Raw genomic sequence first — 24781 nt, forward strand, 5'->3', positions numbered from 1 at the left:
CTGCTGCTGTCTCTCTCCGTCTCTCTTAAAGCTCACAACACAGCATCTTGGCGTCATATGATAGCTTTGAAAATGTTTAAAAATGTCGGACTATAAGGAAAAGTCCAAAATAGGGACGTCCGGGTGATGTGTTTAATGACGTGTTGACATTCTGTCAGTTTGAGTATTGTCATTGGGTATTCTACATTATGACATCAAGCAACAACATCACAATTTTGTCATCACAACCATTTCCTTTAAAATTAAATGACAACTAAACAAAGCATCATTCAGCAACTTTTGACGAAAAGTCCACCTGTTTATAGTTGAGGTTATCGTCAACACTGCTGAACAGAGTGCCTGCTGTGTAACAGAGAGGATTACCACAACCTGCCTGGACCTGGATTTAGCTGGAGATCAATTCTCTATCAACAGTCATCCCTTCCTCGATCGGCCAACCCAACTCATCTGCTTTGTGGATTTGTCAAACTTTGTGAGACATTTGTGGAACCAATTTAAGCGATAGTCCACATTAGGACTCTACGTTTACAGAGCAAGACTTAAACTATTAGTGTGAGAAATGTTCTGCTGGACACCGCATCCGAGTGCAGCACGAGAACAGGACAATCATTTTGTTGTTGTTGCAGTGGAGAACAAGGTGTACTCCTTTGGAGGGTTCCGTTATGACAACATGGCTCAACTTGAAGTGAGTGTCTTCAACACAGTGTCTTTATGCTGGAAGAAGTTGCCCCCAATGACAAACGGAAGAGGAGAACGTCCCCCCGAGGTTCCTTCCGGACAAGGCTTTACAGCTGTGCTGATAGAAGATATCATCTACTTCTGGGGAGGGACTGCTTACTCCATCGGGCTTTATGCATTTGACGTCGACACCCACAGATGGTTCAGGCCTAAGATTTCCGGGGCCGTTCCAGAAGCGAGATGGGACCACTCCGCCTGTGTCTTGGGGAAGGTCATGTATATCCATGGAGGACGGAGCAACATTGAACGATGCAGTAATGACATCTACAAGTTGGACACCTCCACAATGGTCTGGTCTTTAATTAACACCAGAGGCACTCCGCCACCTGTTTCAGAATATCACTCTGCCACCATCATCGGGACAAAGATGTTTGTATTTGGGGGGAGCGGGTTTTTCTGCCCCTATGACATCAGAGTGTTTGACACAGAGAGCGACTGCTGGCTGAGCACACCTTCTTCTGCATGTCCTCGTCCACAAACACGCTTTAGTCATTTAGCCTTTGCCTACAACGGAGAGCTGTACATATATGGTGGTGAAAGCCACATATTCAAATGGGGGGGCGCCTACCTCAGTGATATGTGGAAATTCAATCCGGACACCTTCTCCTGGAAGAAGGTTGAACCCAAGGGGAAAGGCCCGTCTAAGATGATCAATAGGTGCTGTTGCATGGTGGGAGATCGTATGGTGTCTTTTGGTGGACCCAATGACCTGCACATATTGGACTTGAGTCCTAGTCTTAAGACGTTATGCAAGCTGGCAGTTATTCGGTACGGTCTGGAGCGGTCGGAACTCCCACACAACGTCAGGTGGGAACTGGCAGCCATGACAACCAACAGAAAGAGAAAGACAGAAACGGTCTACTAAAACATACAAATTAACTCATTTACTGCTAGGAATGAATTGATTAATTAAACCGTATCCGGTCCCCTTGCCAGCGAAAACTCCACTTTACTATAAAAATCACACCCAGTGTGAAGTGAGCGGTGTCAATTAAAAACAACAGTGGTCACTGGTCATCACAGTGATGGAAGCTCACTTAAAAAAAAAAGTGTTCTTTTTTTTCTAAGTGCGTGGTGATATTTATAGGTTATTAATTTAATCATGCATCTCGCTAGCCAATCACAGTACTGAGCAAAGGGTGTGAATAGAGTCAGCCAATCACAGTACAGCGAAAGACAAATTTTCACGACGGAAAGAACAACTTTCACCACGGATGGGTCCCAAACCCACTTATAGGAGCGGCTACACCGCTCAAAAATCATGGAATATTCTCCGTGACCGCCCTCCTCACGGAAATTGGCGCATTACCATCTCGGGGGTCCGGTAGAATCGGGGGGAAAAACACTGGCCAGCCGCGATCCTCCATTCCAGAGCTATGGCTGTTTAAATGTTTTTTATGATAAACAAGCAGAAAACAACAGGAAGAAAAACTTTTGTGAATCCTTTAGCATGAAAGGAGGCTAGCTTTTTTTTTTTTGAGGTCACGTGATTTCTGGGTGTACTCTTCTTCGGTGGTGCTTGGATAATTCACAGGCATTCACCCCCCCCCTCCCCAAAAAAAAACAACAAACGTATGTTGAAATGGGACATTCTGCATAATGAGTACCTTTACTTTTGGTACTTTAATTTTGATACAATGTGATACAGAGTAGTTCTACATTGCAGTATTTACTTATACGTACAAAACAATGAGTACTTTTTCCACCATTGGCTGTTGGTATAGGGCATTCCACATGTTGGTGGCAGCGTAGTATGCATTTTGGTGACATGCTTTGTATGGGAAACAGAGAATAGAAGGGGAAAAAAACTCATGAATCCCACCATTGGGGGAGAAAACAAGAACTCTCAATCTGGGATGTTTACACTGCAGGGGAAAAAGTAAGAATAAAAAAAGGCCATTGTAAGCTTGAATGTGAAGATGACGGTAATTGTTGCTGTCGGCATGCCAAACAACATTAGCAGTACACTCCCAGAGTGTCTACATGTAACCACAATTAACTGCTTAAACCCAGTATAGTTAACTCTTTAACTGCCAGAGTTTTTCAGAAGAGTGTCGAGCCACTGCTAGCGATTCCGAGCGTTTTTTTACTAACCTTTGAAAAATCATAGAGTATAATTTTTTTCACATCGATCCATTCCATAGTTATGGGCAGTTGAATGTGGCTTGCTTTCGCCAAAGAACAACGGGAGAAAACGAGAGTTATGCATATAACTAAGGTTCTACGAATTCCGGATGACCGCCAGAGGCAGTGTTTTCAACACCTGGATATTCATCGCGCGCTCGCGCATAGGTCGAATATTAATACCAACAAAGTCACTCGTGACCTGTGTACGCGCACGTCACCTATATAGGTACGGTGTACACAGCGATCATCCTCTTGAAATCTTTTCGTCGAGAATGAGATTCCGAGTGACAGTCAACTCTGGCGGTCATCCGGAATTCGTAGAACCTTAGTTATATGCATAACTCTCGTTCTACTTCATTCCTCCTGACCGCCAGAGGCAGTGTTTTCAACACCTGGATGACTAATACCAACATAGTCACGAGGAACCTGCCCTTACCTGACCATCAGTTGCAGGTTGAAGAGGCCGACAGCACCGCCATCGCCACGGGATGAGGGGCGGCCACGTTCACCCTATAGAAGCGGGCAAACGTGCAGGAGGAAGCCCACGCTGCTGCAGCACATATGTCAGCCAGTGGGACACCCCTCAATGCAGCCCAGGAGGTGGACACGCTCCTGGTCGAATGACATCTCACAGGAGGAACAGGCAAACCCTTGCGTTCGTAGGCCTGCAGAATGGCATCAACAATCCAGTGAGAAAGTCGTTGTTTGGACAGAGCACACCCTTTCCTGTGCCCTCCATAACAGAGAAACAGTGCGTCCGACTTCCGAAACACAGAAGTCACGTCCACATACTGCCTCAGGGCCCGGATGGGGCACAGCAACCCACCATCAGGATGCGATCCCTCCGTTCCTGGCTGTGGGGCATAAGCCGTCAATCCGACAGGCTGGTTGATATGGAAGGCTGACAGCCTTTTAGGAAGAAAGGAGGGGTTGGGCCACATAGTAACCCCCGACCCATCCGAAGCCCACCTCAAACAGTCCCTAGCGACAGACAGGGCCTGGAGTTCTCCCACTCGCTTGGCAGATGTAATGGCGAGGAGGAAGGCGGTTTTAACCGACAGCCACCTGAGATGAGCCCGCTCCAGCGGCTCGAACGGCGGAGAACACAGTGCTTCTAGGACCGTAGGCAAGTCCCACGAGGGCACCCGAGTGACATGCGGGGGGTGCAATCTCAGAGCCCCCTTCAGGTAGCGACTCACCAAAGGATGAGATCCCACAGTACGACCGTCCACCAGCCCATGCTGAGCCGAAATGGCGGCAACATACACCCTCATTGTAGAGGCTGAGAGCCCCTTATCCAGCAAAGTCTGTAGATAGCGGAGCAGCATTGGTACCGAGCACATGACTGGATCCGCCTGTTGGCCCTCACACCAACTACGGAACAATTTCCATCGGTTAGAGTACAGCGCTCTAGTGGAGGGTGCACGAGCGTTAAGCAAGGTATGGACAACCGCCTGGTCGCAGGAGTTCATCAGTGAACCCGGCCTCTCAGGGGCCAAACATGAAGCTGGAGCCGATCTGGCTGGTGATGCCAAATGCGGCCCCCTACTTGCGACAGGAGATCCGGCCTCGATGGGAGAGGCCAAGGTGCTCCGTTGAGAAGCCGTCGGATCATGGGAAACCATATCCTCCCCGGCCAGTATGGAGCCACCAGCAGCACCGTGTGACCGCATGTGGCGATTCTGTGAAGTGTCAGCCCGAGCAGTGGAATTGGAGGGAATGCGTACAAGAGGCAGTCTAGGGGCCATGGGTAGGCTAATGCGTCCTGCCCCAATGGACTGGTTGGATCCGACAGGGAGAACCACAGTCGACAGTGTGTTGATGTGCTCGAAGCAAACAGATCCACTTCTGCTCTCCCGTACCTCTCCCAGATCTCCTGGACCACTGAGGGGTCCAATCTCCACTCGCCTGGAGGAGGACTCTGGCGAGAAAGCATATCTGCAGCCTGGTTGTGAACACCTGGCAGATGTACTGCCCTGAGACTGGCAAGGCGAGGAAAAGCCCACTGAAGAAGTCTCTGAGCCTCCTGCAGAGACTGCCTGGACCTGACACCTCCCTGATGGTTCACATGGTAGACCGTTGACGTATTGTCTGATCGGACAAGGACATGTTTCCCTTCCAAGGCTGGAAGGAAATGTTTGAGGGCTAAGTACACTGCGCGGAGCTCCAGTGCATTTATATGTAGTCCCTGCTGAGCGGCCCAGGTTCCTCTGACTGTCCTGTGATTCCACACAGCCCCCCAGCCTGAGAGAGATGCATCCGTCACCACTATCTCCCGGCGAGAGGGTAGTGAGCCCATGGCGACGCCCCGGCACAGACTCGCCCTCCTTCTCCAGGGTTCTAGCAGCCCACGGCACTGGCTGGAGTTCCTCACCAGCCTCTTCTGGTGCCTCTTGGGGTCGAGGCCTAAGCCGTTGACCAACAGCTGCAGGGGGCGCAACGAAAGGAGTCCCAGGGGCACAATTGCGGATGCCGCAATCAATGTGCCCAGCAAACGAAGGAGCAGGCCGTATGTCAGCCTTGTACTCCCCCGTACACGAGCAACAAGGCCCACAATATCCTCCACTCTCCGCGGGGAGGGGCAGGCCCGCATTGAAACTGAGTTGAGGGCGATGCCGATGAACACAGTGGTTTGACTGGGAGCCAGAGAGCTCTTGGCGAGATTCACCGTGAGCCCTAGCTGAGCGGCATGGGCCAGGAGGGTGGACGTATCGCTGAGTGCCTGCTCTTGGTTCGAAGCACATACCAGCCAATCGTCTAAATACGGGAGGATCCGCATGCCTCTGGCTTGCAGCGGAGCAAGCGCCGCCGCTACGCATCTGGTGAAGATCCGGGGGGCGAGAGAGAGCCCGAATGGGAGCACCCGGAACTGATAAGCCCGCTCCTTGAAAGCAAAGCGGAGAAACTGTCTGTGGTGTGGTGCTATTGGCACATGAAAATAAGCATCTTTCAGGTCGATGCTTGTGAACCAATCGTTTTCTGACACAGCCTGGAGAACATCCACTGTGCGCAGCATTCGGAAACGAAAAACCTTCAGGTACTGATTCAACTGCCTGAGGTCGAGGATCGGCCGAAGGCTGCCGTCCCTCTTCGGAATAAGGAAATAAATGGAGTAGAACCCTCTTAGCTGAGCTGAACCAGGTACATACTCTATGGCTCTCTTCTCTAGGAGCTCTGAAATCTCCCGGCTGAGGGCTTGAGACCTCAGCGGGTCGTCGACCACCGTCATTCGTACCCCTGTGAAACTTGGGGGCCGACGTCTGAATTGAATCCTGTAACCCTTGGACAGCGTTGTCACCACCCAAGGGTCTGAAGTCAAGGCTTCCCAGCGGCTGAGATGTTGCGGGGTGAACCGGCTGGGGCCCGGGTCGGGAGAGTCACCTCCGACCCCCCTGGTCCTGAAATGGTTTAGAGGATCGGCTGGCAGGGGCCCCACGCCTAGGAGCCCTGCCTGTGGGCGGCCGGAATGAAGGCTGTTGGGGGCCCTGTTCGGGTTGGCCCTGCCTCGGAAAGGGACGTCTGGCTCCCGAGGAGCTCTGGCCCCTGGCTGCAGGGTACGGAGTACCCGTGCGTCTATGCTGAGGTGGCGGTGCTGGGCGTAAGTCCGCAAACTGGCGCCTGGACTTGTTCGCTTGAACACTGCGCTCCAAGGCCTCTTGAGCTGCGGGCCCAAACATCTGGCCCGGAATGACAGGCAGTGTGCGGAGTGTCCTCCTGCACCCTTCCGACAATGGGGCCTGGGCGAGCCACACCTGGCGCCGGGCCAAAGTCAGGGTGGACATCAGTCTGCCAAGTTCCCTCGTCATATAAGCGAAAGCGTGGAGTGAGGCGTCACTCAGGCTCTGTGACGGGGCATTACCCCCCGCCGTGCGGAGGGACTGGTCTAGGGCAAGTATAAGGTGGGAAAGAGAATTTCCGATACGCGCCGCCCGGGCTGCTATATCGTAGCTCCTAGTGAGGTAGTCATCGGTGACCCTGCATTGTGCTCGTGGACAACGAGCATCTGGTCTGAGGGCCTCATCTGGGGACAGTATTAAGGATGCAATGGCAGGGTCCATAGCCGGCACGTGGTCTAACCCATGTTCCCCCGCTTTGTCCATGGCCGCCAAGGTCCTGCAGTCTCGTGACAGGTGGAGACCGGCCTTGGCCCTGGGATCCGACCAACATCGCTGAAGCTCCTTGATGAAGTCCTCAGACGGTGGCACACTGAAAGAGGACTGCTGAGCGTGCCTGAAGAAGGCATTAGGAGGGGGGGCCTCCCCAGGGGGGGCATCCAGCCCAAGCTGTGACAAGGCCAACTGAATGGCCTCCCTAGCTGCATTGAACCCAGGCCCATGAGCATCTGCTCCAGACCCCTGAGAGCCTGCCACTGAGTGGGTGGGGGACCCGCCCTCTTCTTCTAGGTCCTCATGCCCTGCCGTTCCGGACGCAAACTGGGAGTCCGAGGCTGCAATAGACATCGCATCGTCCTCATGTTGATCAGCAACATTGACAGTATCATGGTCATAGTCCCCATCTCCGCTCTGGAGTGGAGACGCCGGGGCCACAGCATCAGTGCGGGGAGCCACAGGCTGCAGTTTGAGAAGAAGAGCCTTAATTTGAGCAAACTCAGAGGTCAATGTGTCCACTTTGCGAGACAACGGATCCTCCCTACGTCTCTTCTCGGCGCCTGAGGTCTCAGTACATAGGCGCTGGCGCTTAGAACTACCCCTTACAGGGCTCAATACCGGCATTCCTGAGGGAGGCACCTGGGTGTCCTCCTCAGCCATAGCCAACCTTTCTTCCCTCTCAGTGAAAGACATGGTACCGCAATTAGTGCAAGCGTCCTCTGTCAAGGCTTGCCTCAGGTGCCCAATGCCAAGACAGTGTGGGCATAGGTCATGGCCATCCTCTGATCCCAGAACAGCCGAGCACGTGTTACAGATGGCGTACATTGCCAGCGCCAAGCAGCAGCAGAGGCTAACGGTATAATAATAACAGTGGGCCGCGGTCCCTCAAAAGCGGCAGAGCGAAACACACTCCCAATGCTAATCCTTATTATTATTTTATTTCTATTGTTGTCCAGCGACCAGCAGCAGCGGGGCGAGACACACCCCCAATGCTTGCGGTATATATCCAAGCGGCAGGGCGAGAAACACCCTCAACGCTAGTCCTCCTTCCCTTTTTTTTTTCTCCTTTGTCCAGCGACCAGCAACAGTGGAGCGAGAGACACCCCCAATGCTAATTGCTAACGGTGTGCTAATACATTGGGCCGCGTACCGCGGTCCCTCAGAAGCGGCAGCTTTCTTTTATTTTATTTTTATTCCTGTCCAGCGACCAGCAACAATGGAGCGAGAGACACCCCCAATGCTAATTACTGACGGTGTACTAATACACTGGGCCGCGTACCGCGGTCCCTCAGAAGCGGCAGCTTTCTTTTATTTTATTTCTATTCCTGTCCAGCGACCAGCAACAATGGAGCAAGAGACACCCCAATGCTAATTGCTAACGGTATAATAACACACTGGGCATCAAAAGCGGCAGGGCGAAACGCCCCCAACGCTAATCCTACTATTCCTTTATTCGTATTTCTGTAAACACACACTCACCGTCGCCAATGCACGGCTATGGCTCCACGCTACTCCGTGTCACAAACAACAACAGTGGAGGGGGAAAGCTCACGATGCTAGTGTCGTTAGCTCCAGTGCTAGCAAGCAGCCGCCACAGCTGCAGGGCTGCTCCTATACGCGTCCTTTCTTTTTCTTTGTCCTTTTTTCTCTCTTTTCGGTTCCTTCCGATGCCCCTATGAACGGGGTAATCCAATATATAAAGCAGGCTACGCAGCCTCTGGAGGACGGAACCGTAGTCCGTAGCGCCAACCGTTGGTTGCAAGGCTCCAAGCGCAGCTGCAGTAGTTAATCGACCTACGCTCCGGAGGCGAAAAGATGAAAGAGGATGATCGCTGTGTACACCGTACCTATATAGGTGACGTGCGCGTACACAGGTCACGAGTGACTTTGTTGGTATTAATATTCGACCTATGCGCGAGCGCGCGATGAATATCCAGGTGTTGAAAACACTGCCTCTGGCGGTCAGGAGGAATGAAGTAGAAATGTACTTTTATAGATCCTATAACACTTACACGAAACCGCAGCTTCATTTTGTTGCGATCACGTGATATCTGGGTGTTCTTCTTCTTGGTTGATCCCATGGGATCATTCTCAGGCTGCGGCAGAGCGGCCTCTATCGTAAAAAACACCGAAAACGCACAGCTCGTCGTCGGCGTTGTGATCAATTGCAAAATATGACGAGCAGTCAAAGAGTTAAAACCCCAAAGGCGTATTACTACAGGCCCCAACTTGTTTCCCTCTACACCAGGGGTCTTCAACGTTTTTCAGGCCAAGGACCCCCAGCTGAGAGAGAGATGAAGCAGGGACCCCCTCTATAATTGTATAACATTGTGTTTCAGATTAGACTTTTGTTTTTTTTTACTTGGTTTGCTCTTTTTTTCCCCTCTACACCTATACCTCTTTGCCAAAAATAGCAGATCTACAAGCTCACAGCGCCTCGCAGCGCGAGGCGTTGTGAGCTTGTAGATCTGCTATTTTTGTCTAAAGTTCTCCTCAGAAAAGGGATGCTAGGGTTCAAGTGGTTAATGTATAGAAAATAAATCATATCACACAAAGAATGGGCGGACCCCCTATAGTAGCTCTGAGGACCCCCTAGGGGTCCCGGACCCCCTGTTGAAGATCCCCTGCTCTATACCAAATGTCTTTGTCCAAAATTGACGATCTATAAGCTAGCTTGTAGATCGGCTATTCTGTGGCCGAATGCTCGCCCCCAGAATGGGGGCGCTATAGGGTTGGCGTGGTTAAATAAATCACTGAAGACTTTACTGGTGTAGACAGTGTGAAGAATGTTGATGAGGGACTTTTCAGGTCATCATCATCATCATCATCTCAAAGAACCCAGTGGTTCCTTGGCCTCTCACTCTCTCTCTCTCTCTCTCTCTCTCTCTCTCTCTCTCTCTCTCTCTCTCTCTCTCTCTCTCTTTTGCAATGTAGAAATACTCCGTTACAAGAAAAAGTCCGGAGTTCAAAATGTACTTGAGTAAAAGTACAAAAGTATGGGTATTGGTATCAAAATGTACTTAAAGTACCAAAAGTAGAAAGTACTCATTATGCAGAAGGTCCCATTTCACAAGTTTTCAAATGTTTTAAACAATGTTTTGAAAATAGCAGATGCGATGCGACTCATTGTGAGCTTGTAGATGGGCTATTTTCAAATGCATAAAGGGCTGAAATGGTTGCTGTAAGTTTCTCTCTCTCTCTCTCTCTCTCTCTCTCTCTCTCTCTCTCTCTCTCTCTCTCTCTCTCTCTCTCTCTCTCTCTCTCTGTCAATCTGTCTGTCTCTCTCGTGTTCTTTCTGACTCAGGGGGTTGAATAGCACTGGAGGACATTTGGCACGCTGCTCTTCCTTTAACCCCCCCACCCCCCCCCTCTCTTCCTTCCTGTTGTACATTCATTTTCAAATGACTTATTCATCCATAAACTCCCCCTCATAAATAGTTGTTGTGTTTTTTTTTTCTTTCCCTTGTTACAGTTTTTGGTGTGTTTAGTGTCCCATGAGTTAGTGGAGGGGAGGAGGAGGGCCTCTTATTGGCTCGTTTCACTGACAGACAGAGAGAGAGAGAGAGAGAGAGAGAGAGAGAGAGAGAGAGAGAGACTAGTTCGATAGATAGCCAGAGTTTCTTTCTCTTTTTTTCCCCGGTCGGACAAAGGGGGCTTTTGTTTCTGCTGGGATCGTCTCCACTCGTGCTCGAGCGCTTTAAAAGACAACGAGGCCAGCTGTGTCCCAAAGCACAGCAGTGTCACAAGCCCCGTCCGACTGTATAGCGTGGCCCTCAATCGCAGACCCCCCCCCCCTCCCCCTGGGCCATCCCGGCCCCGGACCCCCGGGCCCCCCCGGTGAATGCTGCACTCACATGACCCGGGTCGGGGTCAAGTACTATTTGCAGATCTGTCGTGGTATTTGTTTTGCAGCTACACACTCGAGTGCAACAACATGGGTGGTGTGTGTGTGTGTGTGTGTGTGTGTGTGTGTGTGTGTGTGTGTGTGTGTGTGTGTGTGTGTGTGTGTGTGTGTGTGTGTGTGTGTGTGTGTGTGTGTGTGTGTGTGTGTGTGTGTGTGTGTGTGTGTGTGTGTGTGTGTGTGTGTGCGCGCGTGTGTGTGTTTTCTCTCAGACATGCAAACTTGTATAGCTTTTCAGCTACAATAGCCGTTTTGAATCCAAATAGGGCAATTGTGTGACACCTGACCCGAAAAAGAACAACACGTTGTCACATTTTTCACCTCGGGGCTGTTTGCATGCCTGTTTCTCCGAGATTCTGAGGAAACACACTTAAATTGTGAAAATTGCAGATCTACAAGCTCACAACTGTGAGCTGACAGCAACAGTGACGCTATGCACTTTATTATGTACTGTATATACTGTAAATACTTCTTTGCACACGTATTTTTCCGTGTTCCAGGCTCTTGAGTACGTCCATCTGGCTCCGATAAAAGAAACCGCAAAACAAAAGCTGTCGCAGTTATTATTATCGGTTCCACGTGGAACAAACATAACCCCAGGACACGGACATGAATGAATAGCCTCTCTCTCACGAGTTATAAGTTCACAAATATACATCTATACAGCTGTGTTTTTGCCTTTTAAAACTTTTACAACCGTGATTGATGCTCGTAGCTTCCTCTGCGCTTTATCAGGTGAAGCTTTAATGAATGGGTCGGCTAAACCGCCGCGCTCGTATACCGAAGACTCACGGGCGGATGTGTGTGCGCGCACGTTTGTTTCAATTGGGGTCCTTATGTACTCAATTCATAGTGACGTTAAATGACAGACAGATATACACTACTATGCAGAACATCATATAAACAGTTTAAAAATAAGTAAAGGCGGCTAGGTTTTACAGGGGCCAGTTTCGAATTGCAGCCACCTGAAGGTACACTTTTAGGGCAGTTTTGAAGGAGAGTAGTAGTGATGTGCCCCGCGAACCCATATATAAATCTATGGCTCGCGGGGCGGGTTGATCCCCGTGGGTCGTACCTATAATTCTGTAAAATCATGAAGGTTAGAAAAGAATCAAGTATACACCCCAAATGTATTCAAACTGTTTTATTGTTATTATTCTTATTCTTATTAGGAATGAAGACAAAACAAGAGCATGTGATTTATTTATTTTTTTTGCGTGTGAGAGCGGCTGACCCGCTCACCCACAGCCCGCATAATTGCCTCTGAAATCCTGACTCGACCCACCCACGCCGCGGGTTGAACCGCGGGACCCGCGGGTTACGGGTCGGCCCGCTCATCACTAGAGAGTATGGTTTTACTTGTTGTACTGGTCAGCTCCCATGGTTTTAGCGTGTGTGAGCAGGGCTTTGCTGAAAAATGAGCATCTGTGCTCAGCAACTCCCCCCCCCCCCCCCCCCCCCCAAAAAAATCTGTCTTATGACCAGCTTGTGTTTTTTTATTGATCATTTCCCCTTCTGTCAAGTGTGACCATTTGAACTCTGCTTGTTTGTTTGTTTTTGCGGCGCAGCCCCCAGCGCCCCCAGCTTCATCCACTTCAGCGAGCTGACCACCACCTCGGTCAACGTGTCCTGGGGCGAGCCCACCTACCCCAACGGCATCCTGGAGGGCTACCGCCTGGTCTATGAGCCCTGCACGCCCGTAGACGGTAAGACCCCCCCCCCCCCCCACCCCCCTTTTATAAGCGTTTTTTTTTACCCAGGGTTCCATTTGTAAAGATGACAAGAGGGGGAGGGAACATTTTAACCACTTGAGCCCTAGCTATATCGTTGTTGTTGGGCAGAAACCTCTTATTTCCATATTCTGACTTTTGGTGTTTCTTCTTATCTGCTATTTTGGCAATATATATATATATTTTTTTTTTATCTTGAAAAGTAACAGTTCTGGACGTACAGTATGAAGTTTCCACCTACACTTTGTGAGCTTTTAGATCTGCTTTTTTCACTATTTTTGAATAATACAAAAAAAAAATAATACATTTTGAAAATGTTTGACTAATTATGCCAAATTTAGAAGAATTGCCCAAAATAGTGACGGCAGGGTTAATGTGGTTAACATGCATTTGTTTTAATTGTGATAATACCAAACATAATATTTAATTCAGACTGACCAGAAGCAAGGATAAAACATATCCAAAACAGAGGTATGAACCCCACCCCACCCCCATCCTCCCGGCAAATCGAACCCTGTTTTTTTCCCCCACACCTTTACCTGCTAAAAACGGCTGCTTGTACCACCACAAGGGTTAATGCACACTAAAATACCTGAATATGAATAATTATTATTGTTGTTAATCACGTCTTTCAATCAATGTTTAGACTCAAATCAAACGGAGTGTGTATTCATCCTAAGCTAATGAGCTAAGCTAACCATCGACCATGACCTCGAACGACCTCCCCATTGCTCTTGAACACGACTCATCACAATCCTCTCTGGCGTACAGCCTAAAAACATAATTCACTGCTGCATAATAACTTGACAGAATGACAGAAACGTTTAACTATGTTTGCCATCTCTAACACCATTCCTGCTCTGTGAGTGTGTGTGTGTGTGTGTGTGTGTGTGTGTGTGTGTGTGTGTGTGTGTGTGTGTGTGTGTGTGTGTGTGTGTGTGTGTGTGTGCGTGTGTGTGTGCGCGTGTGTGTTTGCGTGCGTGCGTGTGTGTGCGTGCGTGCATGCGTGCACTCGCCCCAAGGCATTTTGTTTTCATTAGTTTTGATTACATTTTTATTTTGCTTTGACTTCTTTTTGTTTTAAATTTCAGTTCAATTTTCATTAGCTTTTAAAGCATGTTTGCTTGTTTAGCTTAGTTTCTAATTGAGTTCTTTATTAGTTTTAGCATTTTAATTTTTTGTATTATAATATGGGGTGTTTGCCAGGGATGCAATCTGAAAAGGTCAGACAAGGTAGTGTGTAATAAATACCAGTTAAAACTGGCACAACTAAAGCTAGAAGCTAGATTTCATAAACATAGGCTATACACCCAAAAATGCTAGGCTTAAAACTGACAAAGATGAAAACCAAGGATTTCTCTTTTAGTTAGTTTGTATACACAAAGGAAGCATTTATTAGCAAAAGCCTCGTTGTTAATTTTAGCAGTAGTCACTGGTAGGCGGGTTCCTGAAGTGTCCACAGCCCTCCTATGAGACACAGACCGAGTAGACAAAAATGGTTCCATGTTACCATGAGCATTGGTGATGACCAATTATAAGAAGATAGGTTAAAATTGGGTGAAGTCGTCTTTTAACGCATTAAGAGCGGGAACGCATCTGTGCCATTTCAAGATATATTTGGCTGTTCAAAAATAGCAGATATACAAGCTCATAGCACGGCACAGAGTGCCGCACTATGAGCTTGTAGATATGCAAGCAAATATGTTGTCCCCCCCCCCCTATGTTGTCCCTGTCCCTGTGAGATGGGGGTCACGCGGGCCAAATACATATCATATTGGGTGGTCCTTGACATGAAAAAGCTTGAGAACCACTGATTAAAGCGACATACGTTTTTTTCCAAAAACCTGTTAGGATTTAGAAGACATTTTGTAGAATCCCCCAGCAGCAAAGATTTGAGTTAAAAATGTGACCTTTAAAAATATATATATTCAAAGATTTGCACACATTTTCATGATTTTTTCAAAAAATAGCAGATCTACAAGCTTGTATATCTGCTATTTTTGAATAGCCAAAGCATAAGATAATGGTTAAAGTGGTTACAATCTAAAAATGACACAGTCTTAATGGGTTAAGTAAAAATATATATAAATTAATTTAGTTAATTTTTGTTAACAATAATAGCCTTGGTTTGTGAATGCGTGAGTGCACGTGTCTGTGTGTGTGTCTGTGTGTGTGTCTGTGCGTGTGTCCGTGTGTGTGTCTGTGCGTGTCTGTGCGTGTGTATGCCATGTGTCTGGGTGGGATTTGTGTGCGTATGAGAGTTTGTCTCCTCCGTGTTGCTTTGCTTGGGCACGGCCTGCTTTGTTTGTTTTAAAACAACGTCCCCCTTCCTAAATGTGACGTGTGTCTGTCCAGAGTCCTCAGTGGCCTCCTGTGCCGACTGTCTCCGCTCCCCCTCCCCCCCAGGAGTCAGCAAGATAGTGACGGTGGACGTGAAGGGGAGCGGCCCCTTCTGGCTGAAGATCAAGGACCTGGCGGACGGCGTCACCTACAACTTCCGCATCCGCGCCAAGACCTTCATCTACGGGCCCGAGGTGGAGGCCAACATCACCACCGGCCCTGGAGAAGGTAAAGCCACACCCAAAACATCAGTGGCGTGCACAGACATTTTGAGGGGCAGGTGCTCAAGTAAAAAAAAAAGGGCACCTTGCGTGGCGCGCGGAACCGCCGGCTGCGCTAGTAGTGTGAGATTTATAGAAGAAAATTGCAATGCACATTTTGGGGAATTGTTAATATATTATAAGCTTTTAATCCAGAATTGATCGATGTCACCATGGGCTACATACTGTAAACTGAAAAAATGGGGAAAAGAAAGCACCACCTAGAGTCTATCTGTGCACGTCCCTGCAAAACATGCTCCGTTCTGAACATCAGAACCTTTTTTTACAGGGTGGCTTGAAAAGCCAGCCTGTCTATAAACAGACCTGTACCTAGTCGTCACTTCTCGACACTTTTTGGCTCCTCATTGGTGAGTCCTCATTGGCCAATGAGGACTCACCATCCTCTCAGACTATGGGATCTGGACACGCGGCAGAGCACAGTGGTGTCAGATTTCACGCACGCACACACACACTAGCCTGGTTCCAGACCATAGACCCCGCCCACTCTCTGAGTGGACTGCCCCTCTTGGTCTGGTGTTGAAATGTGAACCTAGGATTTATTCGGTACAAAAAACGAATAAATATATATACGGTCCAATGAGAGTCAGAGGTGGGGGTGGGGCTAACGACAAGCCAATCAGCGAATATCTGCTTAAAGCAAGCCGTGCGATGACGTCAGATGTAGGCGGATCCGTGGATCTCTTGTGATTGGTTTAGGGAAGTTCGAATCCCCTCCCCCTTGTAATCGCCGACACTGGAGGCAATTTCAGACTGAAGCTCCACGCAGCTTCAGGCTGATAATCAGGCTAACACACACACATACTCAAATTCTTTACTTAAGTAAAAGTACCAATACTGCAATATAAAAATACTCTGTTACAAGTAAAAGTCCAGAATTAAAAAATTACTTGAGTAAAAGTACAGAAGTAGTGGCATCGAAATGTACTTAAAATACCAAAAGTAAAAGTACAAAACTATTCGAAAATAGCAGATCTATAAGCTCACAACGCGTCGCATCGCGACGCGTTGTGAGCTTGTAGATCAGCTATTTTCAAATAGCCTATGTATAAAATAAGGCTAAAGTGGTTTATGTATGTTTCATTATATCATGGTTTATATCTGAAAAGTAACTAGTAACTAAAGTTTTCAAGTAAATGTAGTGTAGTAAAAGTACAATATTTGCCTCTGAGATCTAGCGGAGTAGAAGTAAAATTATTGGAAATTGGAAATACTCAAGTAAAGTACAAATACCTCAAAATTGTACTCAAGTACAGTACTTAAGTAAATGTACTTAGATACTTTCCACCACTGCAAAAGTCTAAGACAAAATTGGGATTCTTGAAAAACAAACCTGAAGGATATCACCCAAAATCACAGGTTTTCACTTAAAGGTTATGCAACAGGTATGATGATGTTTTGTCCGTTTTTTAATTCCATCCGCAGAACGGATGATCTGATTCAGTCAGTCTAATATGATCAAATAAGTCACGAGGACACTTTGAGAAATGATTCGTTTGTCTGTGGCAGCGGTTCACCGTCCTCTCTGTCCTTAATCCATTAAGACCGGGAACACGCATCAGCGTCATTTCTAAGATTTATTTGGGCTAAAATAGAAGATGCTATGAGCTTGTAGATCTGCCGTTTTTTGGAAAAATCGTCAACATTTGTGCAAATCCTTGCTTCTGGGGGTCCCTGGCACAAAATACTTTCAGATGGGGGTCGGCGGCCAAATACATATCATTTTGGGGGGTCCTTGACATGAAAAAGTTTGATATTATAGCAACTGATATTATAGCAACATACGTTTTAGAAAACAAAAATTAGACATTTTGAATCCCCAGAAGCAAAGATTTGAGTTACAAATGTTTGCTTTAAATATATATATATATATATATATATATATATATATATATATATATATATATATATATATATATATATATATATATAAAAACATTTTTTTTTTTTTCCGCACACATCTTCACAAAAAAAAAAAAAAACATTGCAGATCTACATCCTATGAGCTTGTAGATCTGCATTTTTTTTTGAATTGCCAAATAAATCTTAAAGTGACACAGATGCGTTCCCTGTCTTAATGGGTTAATAACTGTCCTTCTCTCTCTTTTTAACCACCAGACGTCACGTAGAGAAATATATTTGTTTTGGGGTCATGACTAGATTCCTACAAAAAGTTAAGAGTGAATTTGCCCGTCGGAAATGCAGGTTCCACAAGGACTTTACAGACTAATATCTACTCAGTGACATTAGTCTGGCCATGCCAGCCTAGGCCAGGCCTGGAATCGAACCTGAGGCAATTGGTGACTCTCTAACAATTCAGCTCTGTCACTGAAAACTGGTGGAAACGAAAGGTTCCAGGGGGGTCATCACAATCTTTTTAACCTTTGTATCTATATTTCATTTGGTTATTGAAAATAGCAGATAATACAAGCTAACAGTGGATAACTTAGTCCCGTTCTGCGAGCTTGTAAATCTGCTATTTTTTTGGGGGGGGATCTTAAAAGGTTAAATAAATCTTCTCATCTGGGGGTCCCTGGCACAAAACCTTTTCAGATGGGGGTCCGTGGCCAAATACATTATCAATTTGGGGGGTCCTTGGCGCGAAGAAGTTTGAGAACTACTGGTGTAAAGGACAGCAGCTGAGAAGAGCTGATCTACAAGCTCACAACACCACTGAGAGATTTGAGACTATAGCTGGAAGTATTCCACAGATGTTTCTCTTGTGTCTATGAGTTGTCTCATAGATGCTGCAGCTTTGATGGCTTCATAGATATTTTTATGGATTTTTTCTGACAGCACCATCATCAGTGTAAATCATACGTCTTTTCCTGTTTTGCTTGTTTGTTTTTGGTTCACAATTATCTTTGCTAACAATATTGTTGAATTCATGTTAACGTGTCACAGCCTTAAATAGTTCTATCCCTTTCTCCAAATAATGGAAAATGGAAATAAGAATGGAGGAAATTCTGGAGAAAGAATTTTAATTTTTTCAGTCATCATGGCGGCCAGCTCCCACCTGACATCATGCGGTAGTTCTGACCGATCCAGACCGTACTGAATAACCGCTAGCTTGCATAGCGTCTTGAGACTAGGACTTAAGTCTATTATGTACAGGTCATCGTTTGGTGTATAGCCATCTTTAAGTCCCCCAAAGAGGATGACACGATCTCCCACCATGCAACAGCAGCCGGCCATCATCCTAAACGGGCCATTCACCGTGGACTTAACCTCCTTCCAGGAAAATGTCTCTGGACTGAATCTCCATAGATCATTTGTGGACTTGCCAAACTTGTCCTTCCAGTTCTGGCCACCACATACGTACAGCTCTCCATTGTAGGCAAAGGCTGAATGCCACCTGCGGTGTTCTGGAAGAAGCCGTGCAGAAGGCGTGCTCAGCCAGCAGTCTGTCTGCGTGTCAAACACTCGGACATTTTGGTCAAACATCTTTTTCCCGATGATGGTGGCAGAGTGAAATGCTAAAGCAGGTGATAGAGTTCCTCTGGTGTTGATTAAAGACCAGACCATTGTAGCAGTGTCCATCTTGTGCATGTCATCAGTAACTCTATGAGTTTGGGTCATTCCTCCATAGATATACATGACCTTCCCCAAGACGCAGGCTGAATGGTGATACCTCGCCTCTGGAACAGTTCCAGAAACCTCAGGCTTGACCCATCTGTGGGTGTCGACATCAAATGCATAAAGCGTTTTGTCGCGAACACCTTCATCCACCTCCTTTCCCCCCCATATGTAGACAGTACCGCCTATGAGCACAGCTGTGTGGCTGTGGCGCGTGGAGGGAACCTCAAGGAGATGTTCTCCTCTTATAATCGTCACTCGGGGCAACACCCTCCATTTTAAGGACACTGTGTTGAAGACGTACGTGCTGATCTGATCCTTTGACGTCCTACCTTCAAACGAGTACACCTTACATCCCACGGCAACAACAGCAGTATTGAAGCCATTATTATGTGAGGCATTTCGCAGCTTCACTGTGCAGTGCAACATGGACAGACCGACAGTATTTCAAGTAGAATCTGGTTAACCCTGCTCCAAAACAAGAGTCTTCATTGCGTGCACTACCATTTATATTGGAGGCCAGTCTATATGACGTCGGCCGCCTACATCATAGACTCTATGACATCGGTACTATGATGTCACAGTAATGTGAGGTTAGCAGTAGGGTTGTCCGATATTGGCTTTTTTACCGATAACCGATATACCGATATTGTCCAACTCTTAATTACCGATACCGATATCAACCGATACCGATATATGCGGGGATTATTGTGATTAGGGTAAGCTCAAATTTCATATCACACACACCATATACAGTAAGAACTCCTGTAACTTATTTATAAAGCAAAAAAAAAAAAAAAAAAAAAAAAAAATTTTTTTTTTTTTCAAAAACCGATACCGATATTTTCCCGATATCAATTTTTATGCTAATATCGGCCGATAATATCGGGAGGCCGATAATATCGGACATCCCTAGTTAGCAGTCAGTAGCACTGTCGCCTCACAGCTAGAAGGTCCTGGGTTCGATTCCCGCCGGGGACGCTGTGGGCGTGTTCTCTCCTCCGCGTCATCAGTGCCCATACCCTAGGTGAAGTTGGCAAAAGGGCTTGTCTGTGTGGAGTTTGTATGTTCTCCCAGTGTCTCCTAGGTTAGGTACCCTCACAAAAACATGCAGTAATCCTGGTCTCTATACTGCCTCCCCCTGGTCAGCCGGGGCACCTGATGGAGGGGAAAGGAACTGATTGGAAAAACGTGTTCCTTCCACGCGCTACGTCTAACCAGGGAAACTCCCCCCTGTCAGGTGATAAGAAGCGGCTTGCTAGCTCTCATGCATTGAAGGTTCGGCTCGGCTCTAGGCTCTCCCTAGGCTGGCAGAGGGAGTGTAACGCCCAGGATTACTTAGACAATTTGCACCGGGTGACAAATATGGGTTACAAAAATCGTGGGATAAAAATCTTGGTTAAAGAAAAAAAGTAATGTGAGGTCATAGAATCTCCATATCATGGGCAAAGTTTCAGCCCATACATATGGAGCCCACAAATTTTGCTCTCTGTGTGAAAATGTAGGCTCTAAAAAAGATAAATATACTTCTGTATGTCACGTAAAACTGGTGCTTAAAACTAAAGATTCCAGGGGGGTCATCACAACCGTTTCAACCTTTTTATCTATATTTTATTTGGCTATTCAAAAATAGCAGATAATACAAGCTAACAGCAGGGCACTTACTGCCGCGCTGTGAGCTTGTACATCTGCTATTTTTGAACATTTTGGAAAATCTTAAAAGGTGTTTTAACATTTTTTAATCATTTCTTGTTTTAACATAAATCTTCTCTTCTGGGGGTCCCTGGCACAAAACCTTGTCAGATGGGGGTCCGTGGCCAAATACATTATCAATTTGGGGGGTCCTTGGCGCGAAAACGTTTGAGAACTACTGGTGTAAAGGACAGCAGCTGAGAAGAGCTGATCTACAAGCTCACAACACCACTGAGAGATTTGAGACCATAGCTGGAAGTATTCCACAGATATTTCTCTTGTGTCTATGAGTGGTCTCCAAGTGATGCTGCAGCTTTGATGGCGTCATAGATTTTTTTAATGGATTTTTTCTGACAGCACCATCATCAGTGTAAATCATACGTTTTTTTCTGTTTTGCTTGTTTGTTTTTGGTTCACAATTATCTTTGCTAACAATATTGTTGAATTTATGTTAACGTGTCACAGCTTTAAAGAGTTCTCCCTTTCTCCAAATAATATGAAAATGGATATAAGAATGGAGGAAATTCTGGAGAAAGAATTTTCAATTTTTGGGGCGATGTAACCGCCCCCTATATGTGAGGTTTGGACATTGACTAATCCTGCACCGTGATTGGCCACCAGTCTACACCCCTAACCCCTACACATTCAATGCAAATCTATACTTTTCTTTAAGTGAGCTTCCATCAGTGTGATGACCACTAGCTGTAATGGGATTGGCTGACTTTATTGGTTGACTCTATTCAGGACTGTGATTGGCTAGCGAAACACATGACGCATGTGCAGCCCTATGAATAGGACTATGGCACTTAAAAAAAACACAGTTATGTTTTTTTTTAAGTGAGTCATGTGATGACCACACACATTTTTTTCAGTCATCATGACGGCCAGTTCCCACCTGACATCATGCGGTAGTTCTGACCGATCCAGACCGTACCGAATAACCGCTAGCTTGCATAACGTCTTGAGACTAGGACTTAAGTCTATTATGTACAGGTGATCACTGGGTGTCGGGCCTTCTTTAAATCCCCCAAAGAGGATGACACGATCTCCCACCATGCAACAGCAGCTGGCAATCATCCTAAACGGGCCATTCACCGTGGACTTAACCCCTTCCAGGAAAATGTCTCTGGACTGAATCTCCACAGATAATTTGTGGACTTGCCAAAATTTACCTTCCAGTTCTGGCCACCACATACGTACAGCTCTCCATTGTAGGCAAAGGCTGAATGCCACCAGCGTTGTTCTGGAAGAAGCCGTGCAGAAGGCGTGCTCAGCCAGCAGTCTGTCTGCGTGTCAAACACTCGGACATTTTGGTCAAACATCTTTTTCCCGATGATGGTGGCAGAGTGAAATGCTAAAGCAGGTGATAGAGTTCCTCTGGTGTTGATTAAAGACCAGACCATTGTAGCAGTGTCCATCTTGTGCATGTCATCAGTAACTCTATGAGTTTGGGTCATTCCTCCATAGATATACATGACCTTCCCCAAGACGCAGGCTGAATGGTGATACCTCGCCTCTGGAACAGTTCCAGAAACCTCAGGCTTGACCCATCTGTGGGTGTCGACATCAAATGCATAAAGCGTTTTGTCGCGAACACCTTCATCCACCTCCTTTCCCCCCCATATGTAGACAGTACCGCCTATGAGCACAGCTGTGTGGCTGTGGCGCGTGGAGGGAACCTCAAGGAGATGTTCTCCTCTTATAATCGTCACTCGGGGCAACACCCTCCATTTTAAGGACACTGTGTTGAAGACGTACGTGCTGATCTGATCCTTTGACGTCCTACCTTCAAACGAGTACACCTTACATCCCACGGCAACAACAGCAGTATTGAAGCCATTATTATGTGAGGCATTTCGCAGCTTCACTGTGCAGTGCAACATGGACAGACCGACAGTATTTCAAGTAGAATCTGGTTAACCCTGCTCCAAAACAAGAGTCTTCATTGCGTGCACTACCATTTATATTGGAGGCCAGTCTATATGACGTCGGCCGCCTACATCATAGACTCTATGACATCGGTACTATGATGTCACAGTAATGTGAGGTTAGCAGTAGGGTTGTCCGATATTGGCTTTTTTACCGATAACCGATATACCGATATTGTCCAACTCTTAATTACCGATACCGATATCAACCGATACCGATATATGCGGGGATTATTGTGATTAGGGTAAGCTCAAATTTCATATCACACACACCATATACAGTAAGAACTCCTGTAACTTATTTATAAAGCAAAAAAAAAAAAAAAAAAAAAAAAAAATTTTTTTTTTTTTCAAAAACCGATACCGATATTTTCCCGATATCAATTTTTATGCTAATATCGGCCGATAATATCGGGAGGCCGATAATATCGGACATCCCTAGTTAGCAGTCAGTAGCACTGTCGCCTCACAGCTAGAAGGTCCTGGGTTCGATTCCCGCCGGGGACGCTGTGGGCGTGTTCTCTCCTCCGCGTCATCAGTGCCCATACCCTAGGTGAAGTTGGCAAAAGGGCTTGTCTGTGTGGAGTTTGTATGTTCTCCCAGTGTCTCCTAGGTTAGGTACCCTCACAAAAACATGCAGTAATCCTGGTCTCTATACTGCCTCCCCCTGGTCAGCCGGGGCACCTGATGGAGGGGAAAGGAACTGATTGGAAAAACGTGTTCCTTCCACGCGCTACGTCTAACCAGGGAAACTCCCCCCTGTCAGGTGATAAGAAGCGGCTTGCTAGCTCTCATGCATTGAAGGTTCGGCTCGGCTCTAGGCTCTCCCTAGGCTGGCAGAGGGAGTGTAACGCCCAGGATTACTTAGACAATTTGCACCGGGTGACAAATATGGGTTACAAAAATCGTGGGATAAAAATCTTGGTTAAAGAAAAAAAGTAATGTGAGGTCATAGAATCTCCATATCATGGGCAAAGTTTCAGCCCATACATATGGAGCCCACAAATTTTGCTCTCTGTGTGAAAATGTAGGCTCTAAAAAAGATAAATATACTTCTGTATGTCACGTAAAACTGGTGCTTAAAACTAAAGATTCCAGGGGGGTCATCACAACCGTTTCAACCTTTTTATCTATATTTTATTTGGCTATTCAAAAATAGCAGATAATACAAGCTAACAGCAGGGCACTTACTGCCGCGCTGTGAGCTTGTACATCTGCTATTTTTGAACATTTTGGAAAATCTTAAAAGGTGTTTTAACATTTTTTAATCATTTCTTGTTTTAACATAAATCTTCTCTTCTGGGGGTCCCTGGCACAAAACCTTGTCAGATGGGGGTCCGTGGCCAAATACATTATCAATTTGGGGGGTCCTTGGCGCGAAAACGTTTGAGAACTACTGGTGTAAAGGACAGCAGCTGAGAAGAGCTGATCTACAAGCTCACAACACCACTGAGAGATTTGAGACCATAGCTGGAAGTATTCCACAGATATTTCTCTTGTGTCTATGAGTGGTCTCCAAGTGATGCTGCAGCTTTGATGGCGTCATAGATTTTTTTAATGGATTTTTTCTGACAGCACCATCATCAGTGTAAATCATACGTTTTTTTCTGTTTTGCTTGTTTGTTTTTGGTTCACAATTATCTTTGCTAACAATATTGTTGAATTTATGTTAACGTGTCACAGCTTTAAAGAGTTCTCCCTTTCTCCAAATAATATGAAAATGGATATAAGAATGGAGGAAATTCTGGAGAAAGAATTTTCAATTTTTGGGGCGATGTAACCGCCCCCTATATGTGAGGTTTGGACATTGACTAATCCTGCACCGTGATTGGCCACCAGTCTACACCCCTAACCCCTACACATTCAATGCAAATCTATACTTTTCTTTAAGTGAGCTTCCATCAGTGTGATGACCACTAGCTGTAATGGGATTGGCTGACTTTATTGGTTGACTCTATTCAGGACTGTGATTGGCTAGCGAAACACATGACGCATGTGCAGCCCTATGAATAGGACTATGGCACTTAAAAAAAACACAGTTATGTTTTTTTTTAAGTGAGTCATGTGATGACCACACACATTTTTTTCAGTCATCATGACGGCCAGTTCCCACCTGACATCATGCGGTAGTTCTGACCGATCCAGACCGTACCGAATAACCGCTAGCTTGCATAACGTCTTGAGACTAGGACTTAAGTCTATTATGTACAGGTGATCACTGGGTGTCGGGCCTTCTTTAAATCCCCCAAAGAGGATGACACGATCTCCCACCATGCAACAGCAGCTGGCAATCATCCTAAACGGGCCATTCACCGTGGACTTAACCCCTTCCAGGAAAATGTCTCTGGACTGAATCTCCACA

General features: G+C 46.5%; 1 protein-coding gene across 1 annotated transcript in view; it reads left to right on the forward strand.

The window, feature by feature from the left end:
• LOC311060681 (protein sidekick-2-like) overlaps positions 1-24781 on the forward strand; it is a 216801-nt gene that overhangs the window by 146017 nt on the left and 46003 nt on the right. The window contains exons 36-37 of the mRNA XM_084078960.1: positions 12444-12581; positions 14961-15173. Of these exons, the coding sequence (XP_083935086.1) occupies positions 12444-12581; positions 14961-15173 (351 nt within the window). The remainder of the gene's footprint in view (positions 1-12443; positions 12582-14960; positions 15174-24781) is intronic.

This window comes from Gymnoscopelus microlampas (genome assembly GCF_963454915.1).
Source record: "Gymnoscopelus microlampas genome assembly, chromosome: 14".
Taxonomy (NCBI): domain Eukaryota; kingdom Metazoa; phylum Chordata; class Actinopteri; order Myctophiformes; family Myctophidae; genus Gymnoscopelus; species Gymnoscopelus microlampas.